Source organism: Xyrauchen texanus, chromosome 44, assembly GCF_025860055.1.
Source record: "Xyrauchen texanus isolate HMW12.3.18 chromosome 44, RBS_HiC_50CHRs, whole genome shotgun sequence".
Classification (NCBI taxonomy): domain Eukaryota; kingdom Metazoa; phylum Chordata; class Actinopteri; order Cypriniformes; family Catostomidae; genus Xyrauchen; species Xyrauchen texanus.
Window position 1 is genome coordinate 19,633,308 of NC_068319.1, and position 16,110 is coordinate 19,649,417.

Below are 16,110 nucleotides of genomic sequence, written 5' to 3' on the forward strand. Positions count from 1 at the left end.
GAAAATAAATTCCCCCAGAAGCTTTACTATTCTGTTAAAATGCCTAAAAAAAAAAACTCCTGCAACGCCTAAGAGTTACCTCAGCAAGGAAAATAACAATACAATCGAATATAAAACCCGTTTTAATGAAGGGATAGTCCACCCAAAAGTGAAAATGGTCGCATTTACTCACCCTCATGCCATTACAGATGTGTCTTTCTTCTGCAGAACAGAGGATTTTTTAAATTTTTTTTTTTTTTTTTTAGAATATCTCAGCTCTCACGGTCCATACAAGTGAATGTGACCAGAAATCTGAAGACGCAAAAAAGCAGCGTAAAAGTAATACAGAAGACTCCAGTGGTTATAGCTATATCTTCAGAAGAGTTACAGGTGTGGGTAAGAAACAGATCAATATTAAGTCCTTTCTTACAATAAATTGCTACATTCACTTTTAGATGTGAAAGTGAAGATTTATAGTAAAACAATGACTTACATTTTTCATATCGGATCTGAAGATATGGATTTAACCACTGGATGGTTAAATGGATTACTTTTATGCTGTCTTGTTCTTTTTGGACCTTCAAAGTTCTGGCCACCATCAACTTACATTGTATGGACAAACAGAGCAATAATATTATTTTAAAAAATCTTTGTGTTCAGAAGAAGAAATACAATCATCCACATCTGGGGTGGCATGAGGTCGAGTAAATGCTGAGAAAATTAAAATTTTTGGGCGAACCATCCCTTTAATTTGTCCCCAAAATAGATTAACTTGGCAAAACAAACAAGTTTAAAGTGCAATTTGCAAACAATGAGAACGTTTAATGTCTGTCCAGATGTAACAAATGATTTATACAAAATAGTGATGCATCAAAGAAAATATACAACATATGTTAAAATACTGTGGGTCTTTGATCATTTTTTTTCTCCTTTTACATTATTAGTTTGTCTATTTCCAGTTAATTTTAGCAGGTGCTAGAACACCATCCATCCCACAATTATTCAAGGTCCAAAAATGTCATTTACCTGCATTAGCTATCTTTTTCTAAAACCAATCTCTTGTTACAATGTGACTGGGCAAAATGGAAAGAAATTAGAGCTTTGTGTGGTTGATCACAGGCTCAGGGGATATGACCTCTAAACGGGACTTAAACGGCCGAACTGGCATACTCACATCAGTTATCACAGTAACCCACACCCCTTAATCAGTCCAAACGGACATTTCCATGCATGTGTTCTTCTGACAAAGAAGCCGCCAATGAGAGCTGAAGGCTCAAGCTAAGACTTTATGTTCTGAAACAGCAGCAGGCTGAAGTTGGGGTTCAGATGCTGGTACACTGTGTTGTCATCTCTCACAAACAGCAAAATTCAGGCACTCATATGTAGTTTATTTTGAGAATTTGCATCTCCTGTGGGCTGAGGAAAACTAGCGAGGGAAATGTACGGAGAAAGACAGTTCTCGGTCTTCATGGCGGAAGTTCTGTAGCACAGGGGTATGGGTCCAGTTACTATAATGGTCCATTTGAGGGCAAGAAACCACTTCAATGTGGGAACAATGCAATGTGAGGATCAGGGTGTACCACTGGCTCAGAGTGCATCACCACCACCACTGGTTTACAGCAGAAACAAGGCAACAAATTATGTCTGGGCTGACTAGGAAATTAAAATGCAGGCCTAGCAATGGGCTTTAGGTGGCGATGCAAGCAGCACAGACCTAATAGTTTGCTACTGCTTTCTTCATATACTGAATAAGAGAAAATATAATACATTTGGAATAAAATACAACAGCAGCAGATGCCATTATAAAAGTAGAGTTAAAAAGGAAGAAAGGAGTGAGATTAGGGGGGAAGAAAAAGTAGGTGTTGTGAAGAGCTGAGGCAGAACAGGCAAACAGGCCAAGGCCATGTTGTTGTGATGACCCGGTAAGCAGTGGAGAGAAGAAAACTCAGTCTCTTCCAGTTCAGAGATCATTGCATTTCTAAAGCCAGGGAAACACCTGCCATCTTTTCAAATTCTTATTCTCCCTTTCGCTGATTCGATCTCCTTCGCTCCCCTGCCGTTTGCGGGGTAGGTGGGGGGGGGGGGGGGGTCTTATTTTGAAATTTCTTTTGTGTTAGTCTCGACTACCTAGTAGTCATCTAAATCAAAGAATTCATCATCTCCTCCCTGGTACTCCATGCCTTGGAAATCCACCCGGTACCGCAAAATTCCTGAAAAGAACAAGAGGTGAAAAAATGGCCCTTGATATCTATTCAGATATTTCTCAAATAATAATTAGGAAGAATACTCACCACCAATGCCTCCAAAGCCTTTCACAAACTGTGATCCCTCCTGGCTCTTGTCTGTAACAATTTCCAGAGTGGCCCCAAATCTCTTGTAATTATTGGCAAACCACTCAAGCAGCGGCATGCTCTCGATCAGCTCGTGCTCCTGACCAGTCTAAAACAAGCACATATGGTACAGTTCACATTACATCTCATATTAGAACTAGAGGTAGATCGGTTTTACTGATTAATCTGTGCCTATAGTTGATTTTCGGAACTCTCGCTGATAGTTTTAATCTAGTGAATGTAGGCTATAAAAACCTTAATTTGGTAAATACTTAAATATAGAGGATTGTAATGGAGCAAAGTCTTCATAATTTCAAAACAATTGAGTGTATTTCGGGCTTGTTTAAAGTCCAGCATTATGCACCAAATATTATTTTTTTCTGGTTATTATTGGGATTTTGGTTGCACAATAAACTGCAGGGATTTTTTTTTCCATTTTGGACACTTGAAGCCTCAATGTCTGTGCCCATCATATTAAGGAAAGACTTAAAAATGGTTGAATATTCTATAAACTATAAATAATTAAAACTATTGGTTGATTATAGAGATGCACTGACTGCAATTTTCTTGGCCGACTTTTGGCAAGTGTGACCAGCCGATACAGATTTTTTCCTGTCCTTTCTAAGAACTATTATTGACCACATATACAAACAAAATCTACCTTTCTTCAATGCAACATTTTATTTTCATAATAAAACAAATTAAACATTACAATTTCCCCCAAACTGCACTAAGTTACAGGATCTTCTCTCACTTAACTCTGAAAATAAAGTGCCCTGTGACTGGAAAGAGGTAGAAATAACAAACTGCAAATTAGTTGCTTTATATAACAAATGTCATGTTCCACTATTTTTACAAATTGACCTTTTCCTCTTTATTAGTCGTCTACCAAAACAATTCCAAAGATCTGAAAAACTGAAGTGTCCAATACGCTTAATTAACGTTAGATGTCCAAATATCAGTTGTAAATCTGAGCACTGCTTCAGGAACGGCTTGTAACCATATCTGTCAACACTCCCGTTTTATTTCTCCCAAATCATTTGTATGGCCCAAACCACGTTATATGAATAATCACATCATTATTCCAAGGTGGTCCAGTTGCCAGATCTTGAATGAAACGCATCTAATCATTTCGTTTTGTTGTTCTGAAAGTTATTGTGGTGGTTCTCCCATGTTTTACTTTGGCCTTACAATTATTACACATTTCAAACTTTATGTATTCTTCAGTCACAGTGTAGATCTTCCACGCCAATGAGAAGTTTATGTGCGGCTGTGACGTTATTGCCTGCGCCGCAGGCAACAAACAGACATGAGGCTGACCGATCCGGCCGAGCATGCAGAAAAACAGCTAATTCCGGTCCCTGGCCAGTCGATCGGTGCATCTCTAGTTGATTAATCAGTTTTCTGCCTTTTCCACCACCTAAGTTATAGGTATCGGCAAAATCCACTATCGGTCAACCTCAAACTGGAAACACATACATGTTATACAGTGCATCCGGAAAGTATTCACAGTGCTTCACTTTTTCCAAATTTTGTTGTGTTACTGCTTTATTCAAAAATTGGTTAATACATTATTTTCCTCAAAATTATACAAACAATACCCCATCATGACAACATGAAAGAAGTTTGTTTGAAATCTTTGCAAATGTATAAAAAAAAAAAAAAAAAAACACGTACGTAAGTATTCAGCCTTTTTGAGCACTTTGTTGATGCACCTTTAGCACATTTACAGCCTCAAGTCTTTTTGTGTATGATGCTTCAAGCTGGGCACACCTATTTTGGGGCAGTTTCTTTATTTGGAATTTCTTCCTTTTGCTTTAGGGACAGTGTGTGAAAGCTGGCATGGACTCCACACTTTTGTGTAAAACCTGATGTTCCAAAGGGCATCTTGTGTTCTTCAATGGAAGCCAGAAAGGAGCTTACATTTGTCAATGTCATAAATTTGCTTATTTGATTAGTGACCTAGAAATAGTGCAGAATCTTATATACTTCATAAGGTTTCTTCCTTTAAAAATTTTAACAATCCTCAAACTTTATTTCCAGGTTTAAATTCAATTTTGAATCCTAGATTTGAATGTGCAATTTCTCAAATTTCTGGATCCCACTGTATATCCTAAAACATCAAAACAGGACTACAATGATATCCTCATCATTAACGATCAGGTGTTTTAACTCAAAGGCTGACAATCTGATGTTAGGTCAGAGTACAACTTTAATTACAGAGATCGTCACTGGGCCATTGAGAATAGCACTTAAATCTCACAAGAGGGATGCTCTGGGGGAAGTGTTCCAGCAAACAGTGCACTTTAAGCTACTTTCATTCAAATCTGTCAAATCATACATAAGATGCATTTTGTGGCATCTCTTCACTTACCTCTTTGTCAGTGAAATGAGACTTGTCCTTCTCCTGTTCTGGTGTCAAGTAGAGTGTCTTTTCATCTAATAAAAAATTATTGAAATTAAAAACGAGAAATAATTTTTTTATATTTTGAATACATTCAGTACATTTATATGCAAAGTTATAATCGAGCTAGAGCAGGATTTTGTTTAGTCAAGCTATAGTATTCTTCTGTCTGTCCAAGCATACGTGACACTGCGTAATCATATATTCGAAGTAAAGGCGTCACTCATCCAAAAATGAACATTGCTACTTTCCACACGTAACCTCTTTTTCCGAGCATGCACACATTGCTCAGGCCAATTGTGGTCTGCTTAATGTGTATTCATGCTGGGCTACAATTGCATTATTTAGGTCTGGTAGTCAGACTTAAACGATTGAATCAGCATTTATAGACCAAAATATATATTTTTTTTTTTGTTAGACTGAAATCAAACTTTTAAAAGTGCATTTAAACGTACTGATTATGAGAGTGAATGTGTGTTTACCATTTTCCGGTGTAATGTTTTCTCCATGACAACGTAGAACATAACGCATGGTGTCCAGGTTCTCATAAACTATAAGAATCTCCACTGCTCCCATCTCCAGCGCTTTGAGTGTGTCTTCAACCCCGAAACAGTACTTCCCTGTATCCTGACTGATCTCATCAAAATATCGGCCTGAAATCAAACAAATTAGTCACTACACAATCAAGAACATCATAAAAATTCAAACAGGCAAACAATCATTCATAAATTTACTACAAATGTATTATTTTTAAAGCCATGGCTTTTGGAGGGCCTGGGTAGCTCAGCGAGTATTGACTTTGAATACTACCCCTGGAGTCGCAAGTTTGAATCCTAAGTAACCAAATTGGCCCGGTTGCTAGGGAGGGTAGAGTCACATGGGGTAACCTCCTGGTGGTCCCAATTGTTGGTTCTCACTCTCAATGGGGCACGTGGTAAGTTGTACGTGGATAGCGGAAGGTAGCATGAGGCTCCACATGCGGAGTATCCACGGTGTCATGCACAGCGAGCCACGTGATAAGATGAGCGGATTGACGGTATAAGAAGCGAAGGCAACTGATACTTGTCCTCCACCACCTGGATTGAGGCGAGTAACCGCGCCACCAAGAGGACCTACTAAGTAGTGGGAATTGGGCATTCCAAATTGGGAGAAAAGGAGATTAAAAAAAAAAAGAAAGCCATGGCTTTTATTATGCTTAATTAAATGTCATTTTAGAAACATTTAAATCAGTATGAAATGTGCGTGGTTGTCCATCACTCTGGAAATTATCGTTACCTATTAGTTTCTTTTCTTGGATGAATTTAACATTGGACAGCACTTCTGCTGAGAGCTCAATGGCCTGGTTGAATCCATTCTCTCCTCCGTACGATATGTCAACCAACTTCAGAACCTTCGCTTGTAATCTCTGCATGTTCCCAGAGAGAGGAGCATAAAGTCAGCAAAGGCCTAGTGCTGAATTTTGAATGTTGAAAGATTATTAAATTAAATAACACACCGGATCAAACATATCTGACTGGCTGAGCTCCGTCTTGAAGTCGGCTGATCCGGCGAGCACCAGTCCTGCCACATTGACCTTATCATTGGACACAAACAGTTGCACAGCCGTTTCTGCAACTTTACGCACATAGTTATGTCTTTTCTCCATTCTTAAACGAGCAAATCGAAGAGCCGACTGACCTCCTCTACCTGGTAGTAAAGATAGAAGTCAGTACATTTTATAACAATTAAATTAGGAAAGAGGCACAACAAGCGATTTGAAGACATTTTTACCGTGCTTTTTGGGCAGGTCCACGGTAAACTTGTGCAGCACCTCCCTCGTGTTGCCTTGTAAAGTCCCAAAAAGGGCGCCGCTACCATCAATTACAATGAAGCCAAACTTACTGTCATCTGACAGCAGTGCTGTAAGAGCCTGCAGACATATAAATGGTAAAATTACTTGTCCACACAAAAGTTAAAATTCATAATTTACTCGCCCTCATGCCATCCCAGATTTGTATGACTTTCTTCTCCAGAACACAAACAAAGATTTTTTTGGAAGAGTATTTCAGCTCTGTAGGTCCATACAATGCAAGTGAATGGTGACCAAAAGTTTCAAACTCCAGTGGTTTAAATCATGTCTTCTGAAGCGATCCAATAGATTTTGGATGACAACAGACCAAAATTTTACTTATTTTTACTGTACATCTTGCCATTACAGTCTCTAGGCACGATCATGATTTCAAGCTTGATTACATTCCCTAGCACTTAATGCATGCACAGAGCACTATTAGAAGTGTAATCAAGCTTGAAATCATTATCACCATGGAGACTGCAGATGTCAAGATATAAAGTGAAATTGGAGTTCTATTTTGGTCTGATCTCATCCAAAACCAATTGGACCACTTCAGAAGATATGGATATAAAAGTTGCTGTAAGCGATTTTTTTTATTATGGAAAGGTATGGATAAAAGGTTCCTACTCCCTGAAAGATATTAATGAAATAAGTGTTTAGTACGGTCACAAAGACTGTTGAGCGATCTCGAACGTGTATACATTACCCGATTTCACAATTAATCACGATTTAAATGGTCACGTTTTTAAACCATAAGAAACTACGGCTAAAATCTGGAAAAAACCATGCTGTCCATTTAAAAACAAAATCTGCACCACACGTGTGTGTCCTGCCCTCTACCTGGCTGGTCTGTGAGGCTGTTACTATGGTAACAAGAGTTCACAAGGTGATTGTGTAGGTAAGGTGGGGCGCGTGCAGAACGTGAACTTTCAGCGCACGTGAAACTCTCAAAATGAAAACATGGCGGAACGCGATCTCCCTGAATTGTATCTGCTAAAGAAGCTAATTAAATTTGCCATTTAGGAGCATTTTGTCATCTAAAAAATGACTCAGGAGTTGTTGAAGACAGGTATGCAGTATGCAAAACATGCAGACGAAAAGTGCCAGCAAAAATGGTGAAAACATCTAATATGTTCCAGCACCTGAGGATCACCATCCAGAGATTCATGCCAAGATGAAGGTAATAATTTTACAAACACAGTAAATATTTATATGTAGTGTAATACTTACCTTTTGGTAAAGTCAAACACTGAATTGAAACGGTGTATATCCGAAGAGTTGTTTATTTTAAGTTTAAAGAGGAGGGCTTTATATTGTGAATGCGATGCCTCCAAATAGTTTTTCCTACTTGAATAATATTTCAGCGAGCATAAAAGTGCTGTGATTATCCGGCTGATCGTTAAGATTACTGAATAAAGAAAGGTTCCCCCCTAACCTGACATTGTTTTATTTTAAACATATGGTTTAAAGTTATAGTTTTTTTTATTTATTTATATTTTTATTTATTGAAAGGGTATACATTTTCATAGAAAAGGTACAGTACGTTTTGTGTCAGAGGGCAGATAGACAAAATGGCATACAAAAATACTTTACCTACTTGTTATCCATTAAAAGTAGGAATATACCCGTTTACTGCATGTCCTAAGAAATGCTGCAATAAAACGTAAGTTGTGATATGTTTGTGGAGGTTTTTAACGTTGCATAATAGGTAAATTTGAAGATAATCATAAAAATCGTGATTTTGTTTTATCAGACAATAATCATACTATGAAAAATTCACATTGTGACATCCCTAGTAAACAGCTAACAAAAATGTGTTCACGGATCATGGACAATGAGGCTTTCTGCCTGTCAATATTTTTGAGCGTTCACATAGTATTGTAGTTGCAGCAAATTGATGAATAATGCAATTTATGCAGTGTTGTTCATAGCAGTTGTCAGTTGAGAGTGTTATTCTGCAGCTTTTTTTAACAACTGTTTCTGCTCTCATCGAAGCTCATTTTGGTATCTTCAGAGTTCGGGGATTTTAAAAGAGTGGGCGTGGCTAATCCAACAGCTGAAATCGCTTACATCACTTTAATCACTGGAGTCATATGGATTACTTTTATGCTGCTGTTATGAGCTTCAAAGGATCCCATTCACTTCCATTGTATGGGCCTATGGAGTGGAGATATTCTTCTAAAAATCTTTGTGTTCAGCAGAAGAAAGTCAAACACATATGGGATGGCATGAGGGTGAGTAAATTTTAATTTTTGGGTGAACAAACCCTTTAAATAATAGCAGACCACTCCTCGACAAGATGCATGATTTGAGGTATCATTCATGTCAAAGCACAAACGGTGCAGGGCAAGTTACATGCCATAGTATACTCAGGGTAAGGGGGTTGTTTCCAAAAATGTGTTTTAGGAAAATATATATTTTTTTGTAAAAATGTACATGTACTGAGAGAATTTTTATCACACACTGGTAACTTTACACTACAAAAATACAAGAAGGCATATGACAGGTAGGAATGCGTAAGCTCGGTTGAGGCTGAATAACCAAGCAGGATTTGATCACTTTTGGTCATAAACACTTGCAATTTTCCACTACAACATTCTGACGCACTATTGCCATTGAAATCAATGAATTTGTAGCATAAACTGTAGTGTGCAGGCACATTTATGACAAAAAACATGATAACTTTAATTATGAATAAGAAAAAAACAATTGGTTCATTAACTATTCCCTGGTGCTCACATGCTCTCACCTCAGTGTGAAACTTGTTGTCACATAAATACAAGGATGTGTTGATTGGTTTAAAAGGCTCAAAATCAATGTTGACTTTCTTCTCTTTGCCTTCCTCTGTCACTATGGTGCCACAATACACCACCAGGCCATTGGGAGGCACTGCAAGATAGAGAGCAAACTTACAGGGGGATCAAGAGAGACCACACCCAAGAAAAGATTAAATCAGCTGCCATACAAACATGCAAACCATATACACTCCATTTAACCTTTACATGCACAGCATATCCGTTTGAACTGCCAGCTTAATGTTTAAACAAGACCACCAATGAGAAAAGTTAAGGTGATCAACAGTAAAATTCACTGAACTGATATGGAAACGGTTATATAAATACTTCCAAAACATCTTGGTTCCAACTAAAGCCCCACACTCACCTTTGTTGTACAGTTTGAGTCTCTGCTGTACTGAGGTAATGGCTCCCAACACAGACAGTCTGTTGACTCTGCTCTTGATGTTCGAGGCAGTGCCAAACTCATCGGCCAACATCTTCGCCACACGTGAGATCTGATCCTTATGAGGGATGATGAGGGAAATCATACTGGTGCCATTTCTGAGGACAAAGTTTCATAGAGAAGTTTAGCGAGAAACACAATATCCAAGGTATTACTTAAGAGAGGATGCAACGGAGCAGGATTTGTTAAACATTTTCATCTTCAGAGCCTCAATACAAATTAGTGGCATTCATTTAAATAAAATGAACTTGAAAGATACCTTATAACAACATTTTAAGTTTATGACTGTACTTGTCAAGGTGTGCCTTGATACGTTAAAACAGCATTTCAACAACAATCATAATGCTATCACAATGTAGACTATTAATTTAAAATAACAAGTCATATAATTGCAATTTATGTTTTGGGGAAACAAAACATTTAGCCTTTTATACATGGCCCAACCTAAATGTCACGTTCACCATCCAAATGCTCAGGCATCATCCCAAGTGGCCTTCACATATCCAAAGCTCTCGTTATTCATCGTGAAACCAACATTTTTAATCATTAATATTTTTTTTTATCTTATTCTCCGTCCACCATGCTGCTCTCTCTTCAACAGCTGTTAGCAAACTGGTTAGCATGTGGTCTCCCCCAAGAACGAATCAAATCACACATCAGATGTGTTGCTGTTTGTCATTCAACGCCTGTAATACAAATAAAGAGGATGAGACAGAGTTGAGCCCTCACCCTCTAGCCGCCTCGAGGCTTTTGATCAACTTCTTAATCTTCCAAATTTCCACGTTTCTATCCGCTGCGCTGGGGTCGTCCGCCATCTTCCTCGCGCCGTCTGGACCTGCTGAAAAAAAAGAGAATTCTACTTTAGCTGGCTAACGCGGATAACTTGAATTATCTGCGATTTTAAAGACCAGTCATTCATAATAAAGTCTGAAAGTGCATTGGTTGCCTCTATGATAGAATGGATAGTTGAACAGTTTAAGGGATGCTTGTTGTGGGTAAGAAAGAGAAGTGTGACTAAAGTTTGATGCGCTAACGCCACCCAGCTCGCGGGCCTCTCTCCTCTCTCGTCCGTGAACAACGTGTCACGCGCCGCTCGCGGGAGATAACCATTAAAATAGCCCTTATTATATATTGATTTAATCAACATTGCTAGAATCTTCAAACGCATTTTACTGAAAGCGGTGACTGTACGATACTTACAGGCTACTGTGATCCGCTCCGCCGTGTCCTTACGGCAATTACTTAATGGTCCAGAGCGGGTTTGCTGCTGTTTCTCACAGTGACCTGATACAGCTCTCGTAAGCAGCCGGGTTATTCTTGCTGCGCGTGGTGCTTCGATGGAGGCTCACGTGGGGAAAAGGCAGAAATTCCATTTAGTATCACTTCCGGAAAACGCGACGCACGGAGGTGTAGTTGGAGCTATGTAATTGGGTGATTGTACTGTCAATCAAAAAGGATGGAACAATGCCGTTTTTTTGTGCGCAAAAACAGTGACAAACGATGGAAATACAATACAATATTCTGCAAACAGTAAACTGAACAAAGAGAGCTCTATTTTTCGCCTGAAGAAGAAAGATATACAAATTATTTTTGTTTATAAATGTACTTTTATATAAAGGTTTTTTTTTTTAAATAAGTGATTTTTTTTTGTTACTGGTAAAATTAATCAGTCATAAACATTCTTAACTCTATGCAAAATAGCTTTAAGCAGGGTTTAGTTGACATTACCTCGGCTCTGTGCAAGTGAAACATAATTGTATAGTGTTTTTAAATTAGATGAAGCCCGTGATTGGTCCAATGTCACAAAAAAAAATATTATTTCCTTTTTTCATAGATAGATAGATAGATAGATAATTTTAATTTTATTTTAAATGAAGCCTATTTGTAAGACTTTTATTAAATTTATTTTGCTATGTTACGTTAAGGGGTTCAAGCCCGTATGTAAGCTGATCAGATGGCCTCACGGTGAAATCGTTCCAGATCGCCAATTCAACATTGCTATAAGTTGGAAAATTTGCCAACGGTGGGTAAGAGACCGTCTGAAATGTCCACAAATGGTGGTGAAATGTCCACAAATGGTCGTAAAACTGTGGAGTTTTTTCTATATACATTTTCAATAAGATCAAACAATGTATGCATACAATCATAAAGACAAGTACAAGTGAAGGACAAAAATAAACAAATAAAATAAATAAACATTAGAAAAAAATATGTATTAACCATTCAAATGTATAGGCTACATAAAGAAGACAAATAATTGAAAAAATTAAAATAAATATATTTTAACATATAAATTGTTTTTTTTTTTGTTTGTTTGTTTTTTTCAAGTCATAGGTCAGGAAAGTTCTAATTTTAGCATATAAGAAAGGATATATTTTTTTTTATTAATAATGCATATTAACTCAACATATTTATTGCTAAAAATGTGGAGGATGTGGTTAGGGGCCGTGACAAAAAGCTGAGTCCAACCCCTCAAAATCACCTGTCTGGCGACCATAACACTGGTTAGGACCAAATCTTCCACACGTTTATTCTCCACATTGATTACCGCCTCTCAAAATACAGAGTCAGGGGCAAAACGAAGCCCAAGTGGTAAGGCCTTTATTACCTCGTCAAGCTCCTCCAAGGTTATCTCTGAATAAAGATAATTTTATTTTGCACAGTCGTCATTTTAGGGAGTTTTAATGGTTCCACAACGTTTCTAATATCTTCATCAGTAGATGAAGACGTGGAACTGTAGAGATCAAAATACAATTCTTTAAAAGCAATATTAATATCAGTGGCAGAGGTAAACATTTCACCACCAGCAGATTTCACTGAGAAAATGGTAGAAAAAGACTCTCTCTGCTTTACATATCTAGCCATAAGCTTTCCTGCTTTGTCCCCAAAGTAAAGAATGACTGTCTTGCCCTAAATAGCCAAAACTCCACCTTGTGCGACAAAATATAATTAAATCTGTATTTCAATCGGGTCAATTCCCGGAGGCCATCAGATGACATTCGGAGCTTCAGCTCTGCCTCAGCACTTTTAATATTCCCTTCCAACTTCACAAGTTCAGCCTTTAACATTTGTTAAACATATTCGTCAAATCCTTAAGGATACATTAAAGCGCCAGCTGTATGATTTATTTTTCTACATATGTGGCACCAGGGCATTATTTGAGACTAAAATGTTTCCAATTGAGCAATCAACAACAGATGAAATGAGGGACTTGGATACCAAAAAAAATCTATTCTAGAATAAACCGTATGGACTGATGAAAAAAATGTATAGTCCCTACCAGTTGTGTTCAAAAGTCTCCAAATATCTGTAAGACCAAGATTTTTACACATCCTGTGAAGTGTCAATGTTGCTCTAGGGGCTTACACTCTTTTGCTTCACTATGATCAAGGACTGAGTCCATCAAAAGATTAAAGTCTCCTCCAAATATATAATTAATCTGTTTAAAACATTTGAATTGTAGATGTTTACTTATCAATATAATGACTGCCCTGCACTTACTTGAGCCAGCACTAAAGAATACAAAAACCCCATATCTTCCCAAATTGTTCAGCTTCCTGCAGTTTCTTGAAGAAACACTATATCATATTGTAAAGGGGATTAGACTGGCAAGTAAGAGGCGAGAACCGGCTTGATAATATAAATAATATTTTAATGTTAAACTTAAACAAAAGACACAAACACACATGACGGACATGCCCGTAAACAATCTCTCTCTCCTGCACCATCTTCTGCAGTTGGCCTTTATCCCTCTCGGAGGCTTGATTAGCCTGATAAAGGACCGGGTGTGTAGAATCACCACCCACCCTCCGCCCTGCCACATTCCTCCCTCGTTCTCTCAGGCTGGGGAGGCCCCGGCATGACGTACACCCCCCCCCCCTTTCCCTGGGGAGGGGCGTGCCTTCTGCCCCGTCTGCCGGCAGGTCATCCCCATCTACCTGGATGAGGAAGGGGACAAGGGGAGGGAAACAGAAATAATTAAAATAGTAACATCGTAGTACCCCCCCAAAAAACACTGTAAAATTTAAAAGAGAGGGAAAAGGCCAATGCTGAGCATCAGTAAGAGGGACAGAGGAGAGAGAGATGGAAAAAAAAAAAGTACTCGCCAGTTCTCTGATACACCATCGTATGGTCCTCGATCACTCCTCCACCCTCTCAGGCGGACGACAGCCGCTTCTCCCCAGGCGGGCCGGAGTCAGACCCAAAAAGTTTCTTGAAGGAGTGTTACTCCACAAAACAAACTCCAGCTGCTAGGCGAAACCAATTCAAAAAGTAACAAAAAGGTGCCCAGCTTCCTTAGACAGTCAAGAATTGTACAGTGAGTCAATTCACTTGGGGGCCACATCAAAATCACCAAATGGTTTACTCACCCATTGTTTCTATAAAAGACAATGCTTTCTGTGGGCATGTATATATCTTGCGGCCATCTTTAGTATCTATTCTAAGTTTGGCTGGGGACATAGTGCAAAAGCGACCTTCCGTTGATGCAATAGTTTCTTGCATTCCTTGAATCGATCACAATTCTCTCGAATTTTCAAAGTCTGAGAACAAGAAAATGTTGTGATTCTTCCAAGAAAGCTTTCCTTTGCTCCTCGCTCACGCAAAACAAGATCTTTATCAGATGATCTCAGAAATTTGGCCCGAATTGATCGGAGCCTGTCTCACTCAGCAGATCTCCGAGCCGGGAATCTTTGAGTTCACAGAAAAATGTCTGTCTCTTTGACCACTCTAACCGTTTTTTTGGTTTTGATTTGTTTCAAAAGTGGCTTTTTCTTTGCAATTCTTCCCATAAGGCCTGCACACCGGAGTCTTCTCTTTACTGTTGTACATGAAACTGGTGTTGAGTGGGTAGAATTCAACGAAACTGTCATCTGAGGACATGTGAGGTGTCTATTTCTCAAACTAGAGACTCCGACTCTGTTTAGTTGTACATCTGGCCTTCCACATCTCTTTCTGTCCTTGTTAGAGCCAATTGTCCTTTGTCTTTGAAGACTGTAGTGTTCACCTTTGTATGAAATCTTCAGTTTTTTGGCAATTTCAAGCATTGGATAGTCTTCATTCCTCAAAACAATGATTGGCTGACGAGTTTCCATGGAAAGCAGTTTCTTTTTTGCAGTTTTTGACCTAATATTGACCTTAAGACATGCCAGTTTTGCATATTGTGGCAACTCAAAAACAAACACAAAGACAATGTAAAGCTTCATTTAATGAACCAAATAGCTTTCAACTGTGTTTGATATAATGGCAAGTGATTTTCTAGTACCAAATGAGCAATTTAGCATGATTACTCAAGGATAAGGTGTCGGAGCGATGGCTGCTGGAAATGGGGCCTGTCTACATTTGATCAAAAATGACTTTTTTCAAATAGTGATGGTGCTGTTTTTAACATCAGTAATGTCCTGACTATATTTTGTGATCAGTTGAATGCCACGTTGTTGAATTAAAGTACCAATTTCATTCCAAAACAGCAAAATCTGTACATTATTCCAATCTTTTGATCGCCAGTGTAGCTCTGTCCTTAATAAGCTACATAACACAACATTAATTCTAATATACACAAGTCATCCTGTTCAATATTCTGTTTGTATCTCTTAGGTTGTGTGTTGAGCATCAATGAATGTTTGCACCTTTTGTAAAATAATTGTGTATGAATTCATCTCGTGTAAAAAGCTGGATGTCTATATCATTTAGCCATTGATCATCGAGAAAGCAACACATCATATTAAGAACCAAGGGAATGTAAACTTTTGAATAGAATAATTTGTGTAAATTCAGTTTCTATTTTGTCTTGTGGAATATACAATATGTGAGTATCTGTTATGTGAAATAGCGTCTTCAGGTCAGTACAAATTAAAAACAATTTTGCTATTTTTATAATCCCTTTTTACATACATGATCAGAAGAAAATGGCATTGGCACACAAATTAAAGTACAACCAAAAACATTAATATATTTTATTTTATATTGAAAATGCTCAAATGTCATAATGTTCAAAACACATAGCTCTGTAATTTATTTGTAATTAATATAAGTACTGTGGTAATATATTCATCTAACTGTATTTTTATTTTATACTATAGCATTGAATCTCTCCGGAGTTAGTGTAAGGATCACTTAATTTAATTGCTTTAACGTGCAACCTACAGCCCAGAAAGGCAACCTTAAGAATTTCACAAACCAATGAATAAAGATAGTGAGAGCATAATGAGCCTTGAAATTTAGTCTCTTAACTAAACTTGAGCAGCTCTGTATTTCATGAGCTGTAGAAGGGTTGCCTTTTCATTAACCAATCCCAGGACACAGATACATTGTTAAAGGTCCACTTT

The 16,110-nt window shown here is 38.0% G+C and overlaps 1 protein-coding gene across 2 annotated transcripts; it reads right to left on the minus strand.

Annotated features, from left to right (window-relative positions):
* Positions 1-780: 780 nt before the first annotated feature.
* Positions 781-11,145, minus strand: LOC127637015 (eukaryotic peptide chain release factor subunit 1). Of its 2 annotated transcripts, none has more exons than XM_052117856.1 (11): positions 10,985-11,145; positions 10,514-10,619; positions 9,707-9,882; positions 9,294-9,433; positions 6,484-6,622; positions 6,209-6,399; positions 5,989-6,118; positions 5,196-5,366; positions 4,684-4,748; positions 2,271-2,418; positions 781-2,189 (listed from the first exon to the last, which is right to left on the minus strand). In XM_052117856.1, exons 2-11 carry the CDS (start codon positions 10,597-10,599, stop codon positions 2,107-2,109), a joined length of 1,329 nt encoding a protein of 442 aa, XP_051973816.1. In that variant the 5' UTR covers positions 10,600-10,619; positions 10,985-11,145; the 3' UTR covers positions 781-2,106. The 2 variants fall into 2 exon arrangements, with proteins under 2 accessions (XP_051973816.1, XP_051973815.1); XM_052117855.1 differs by having other exon boundaries at positions 10,514-10,622.
* Positions 11,146-16,110: the final 4,965 nt, after the last annotated feature.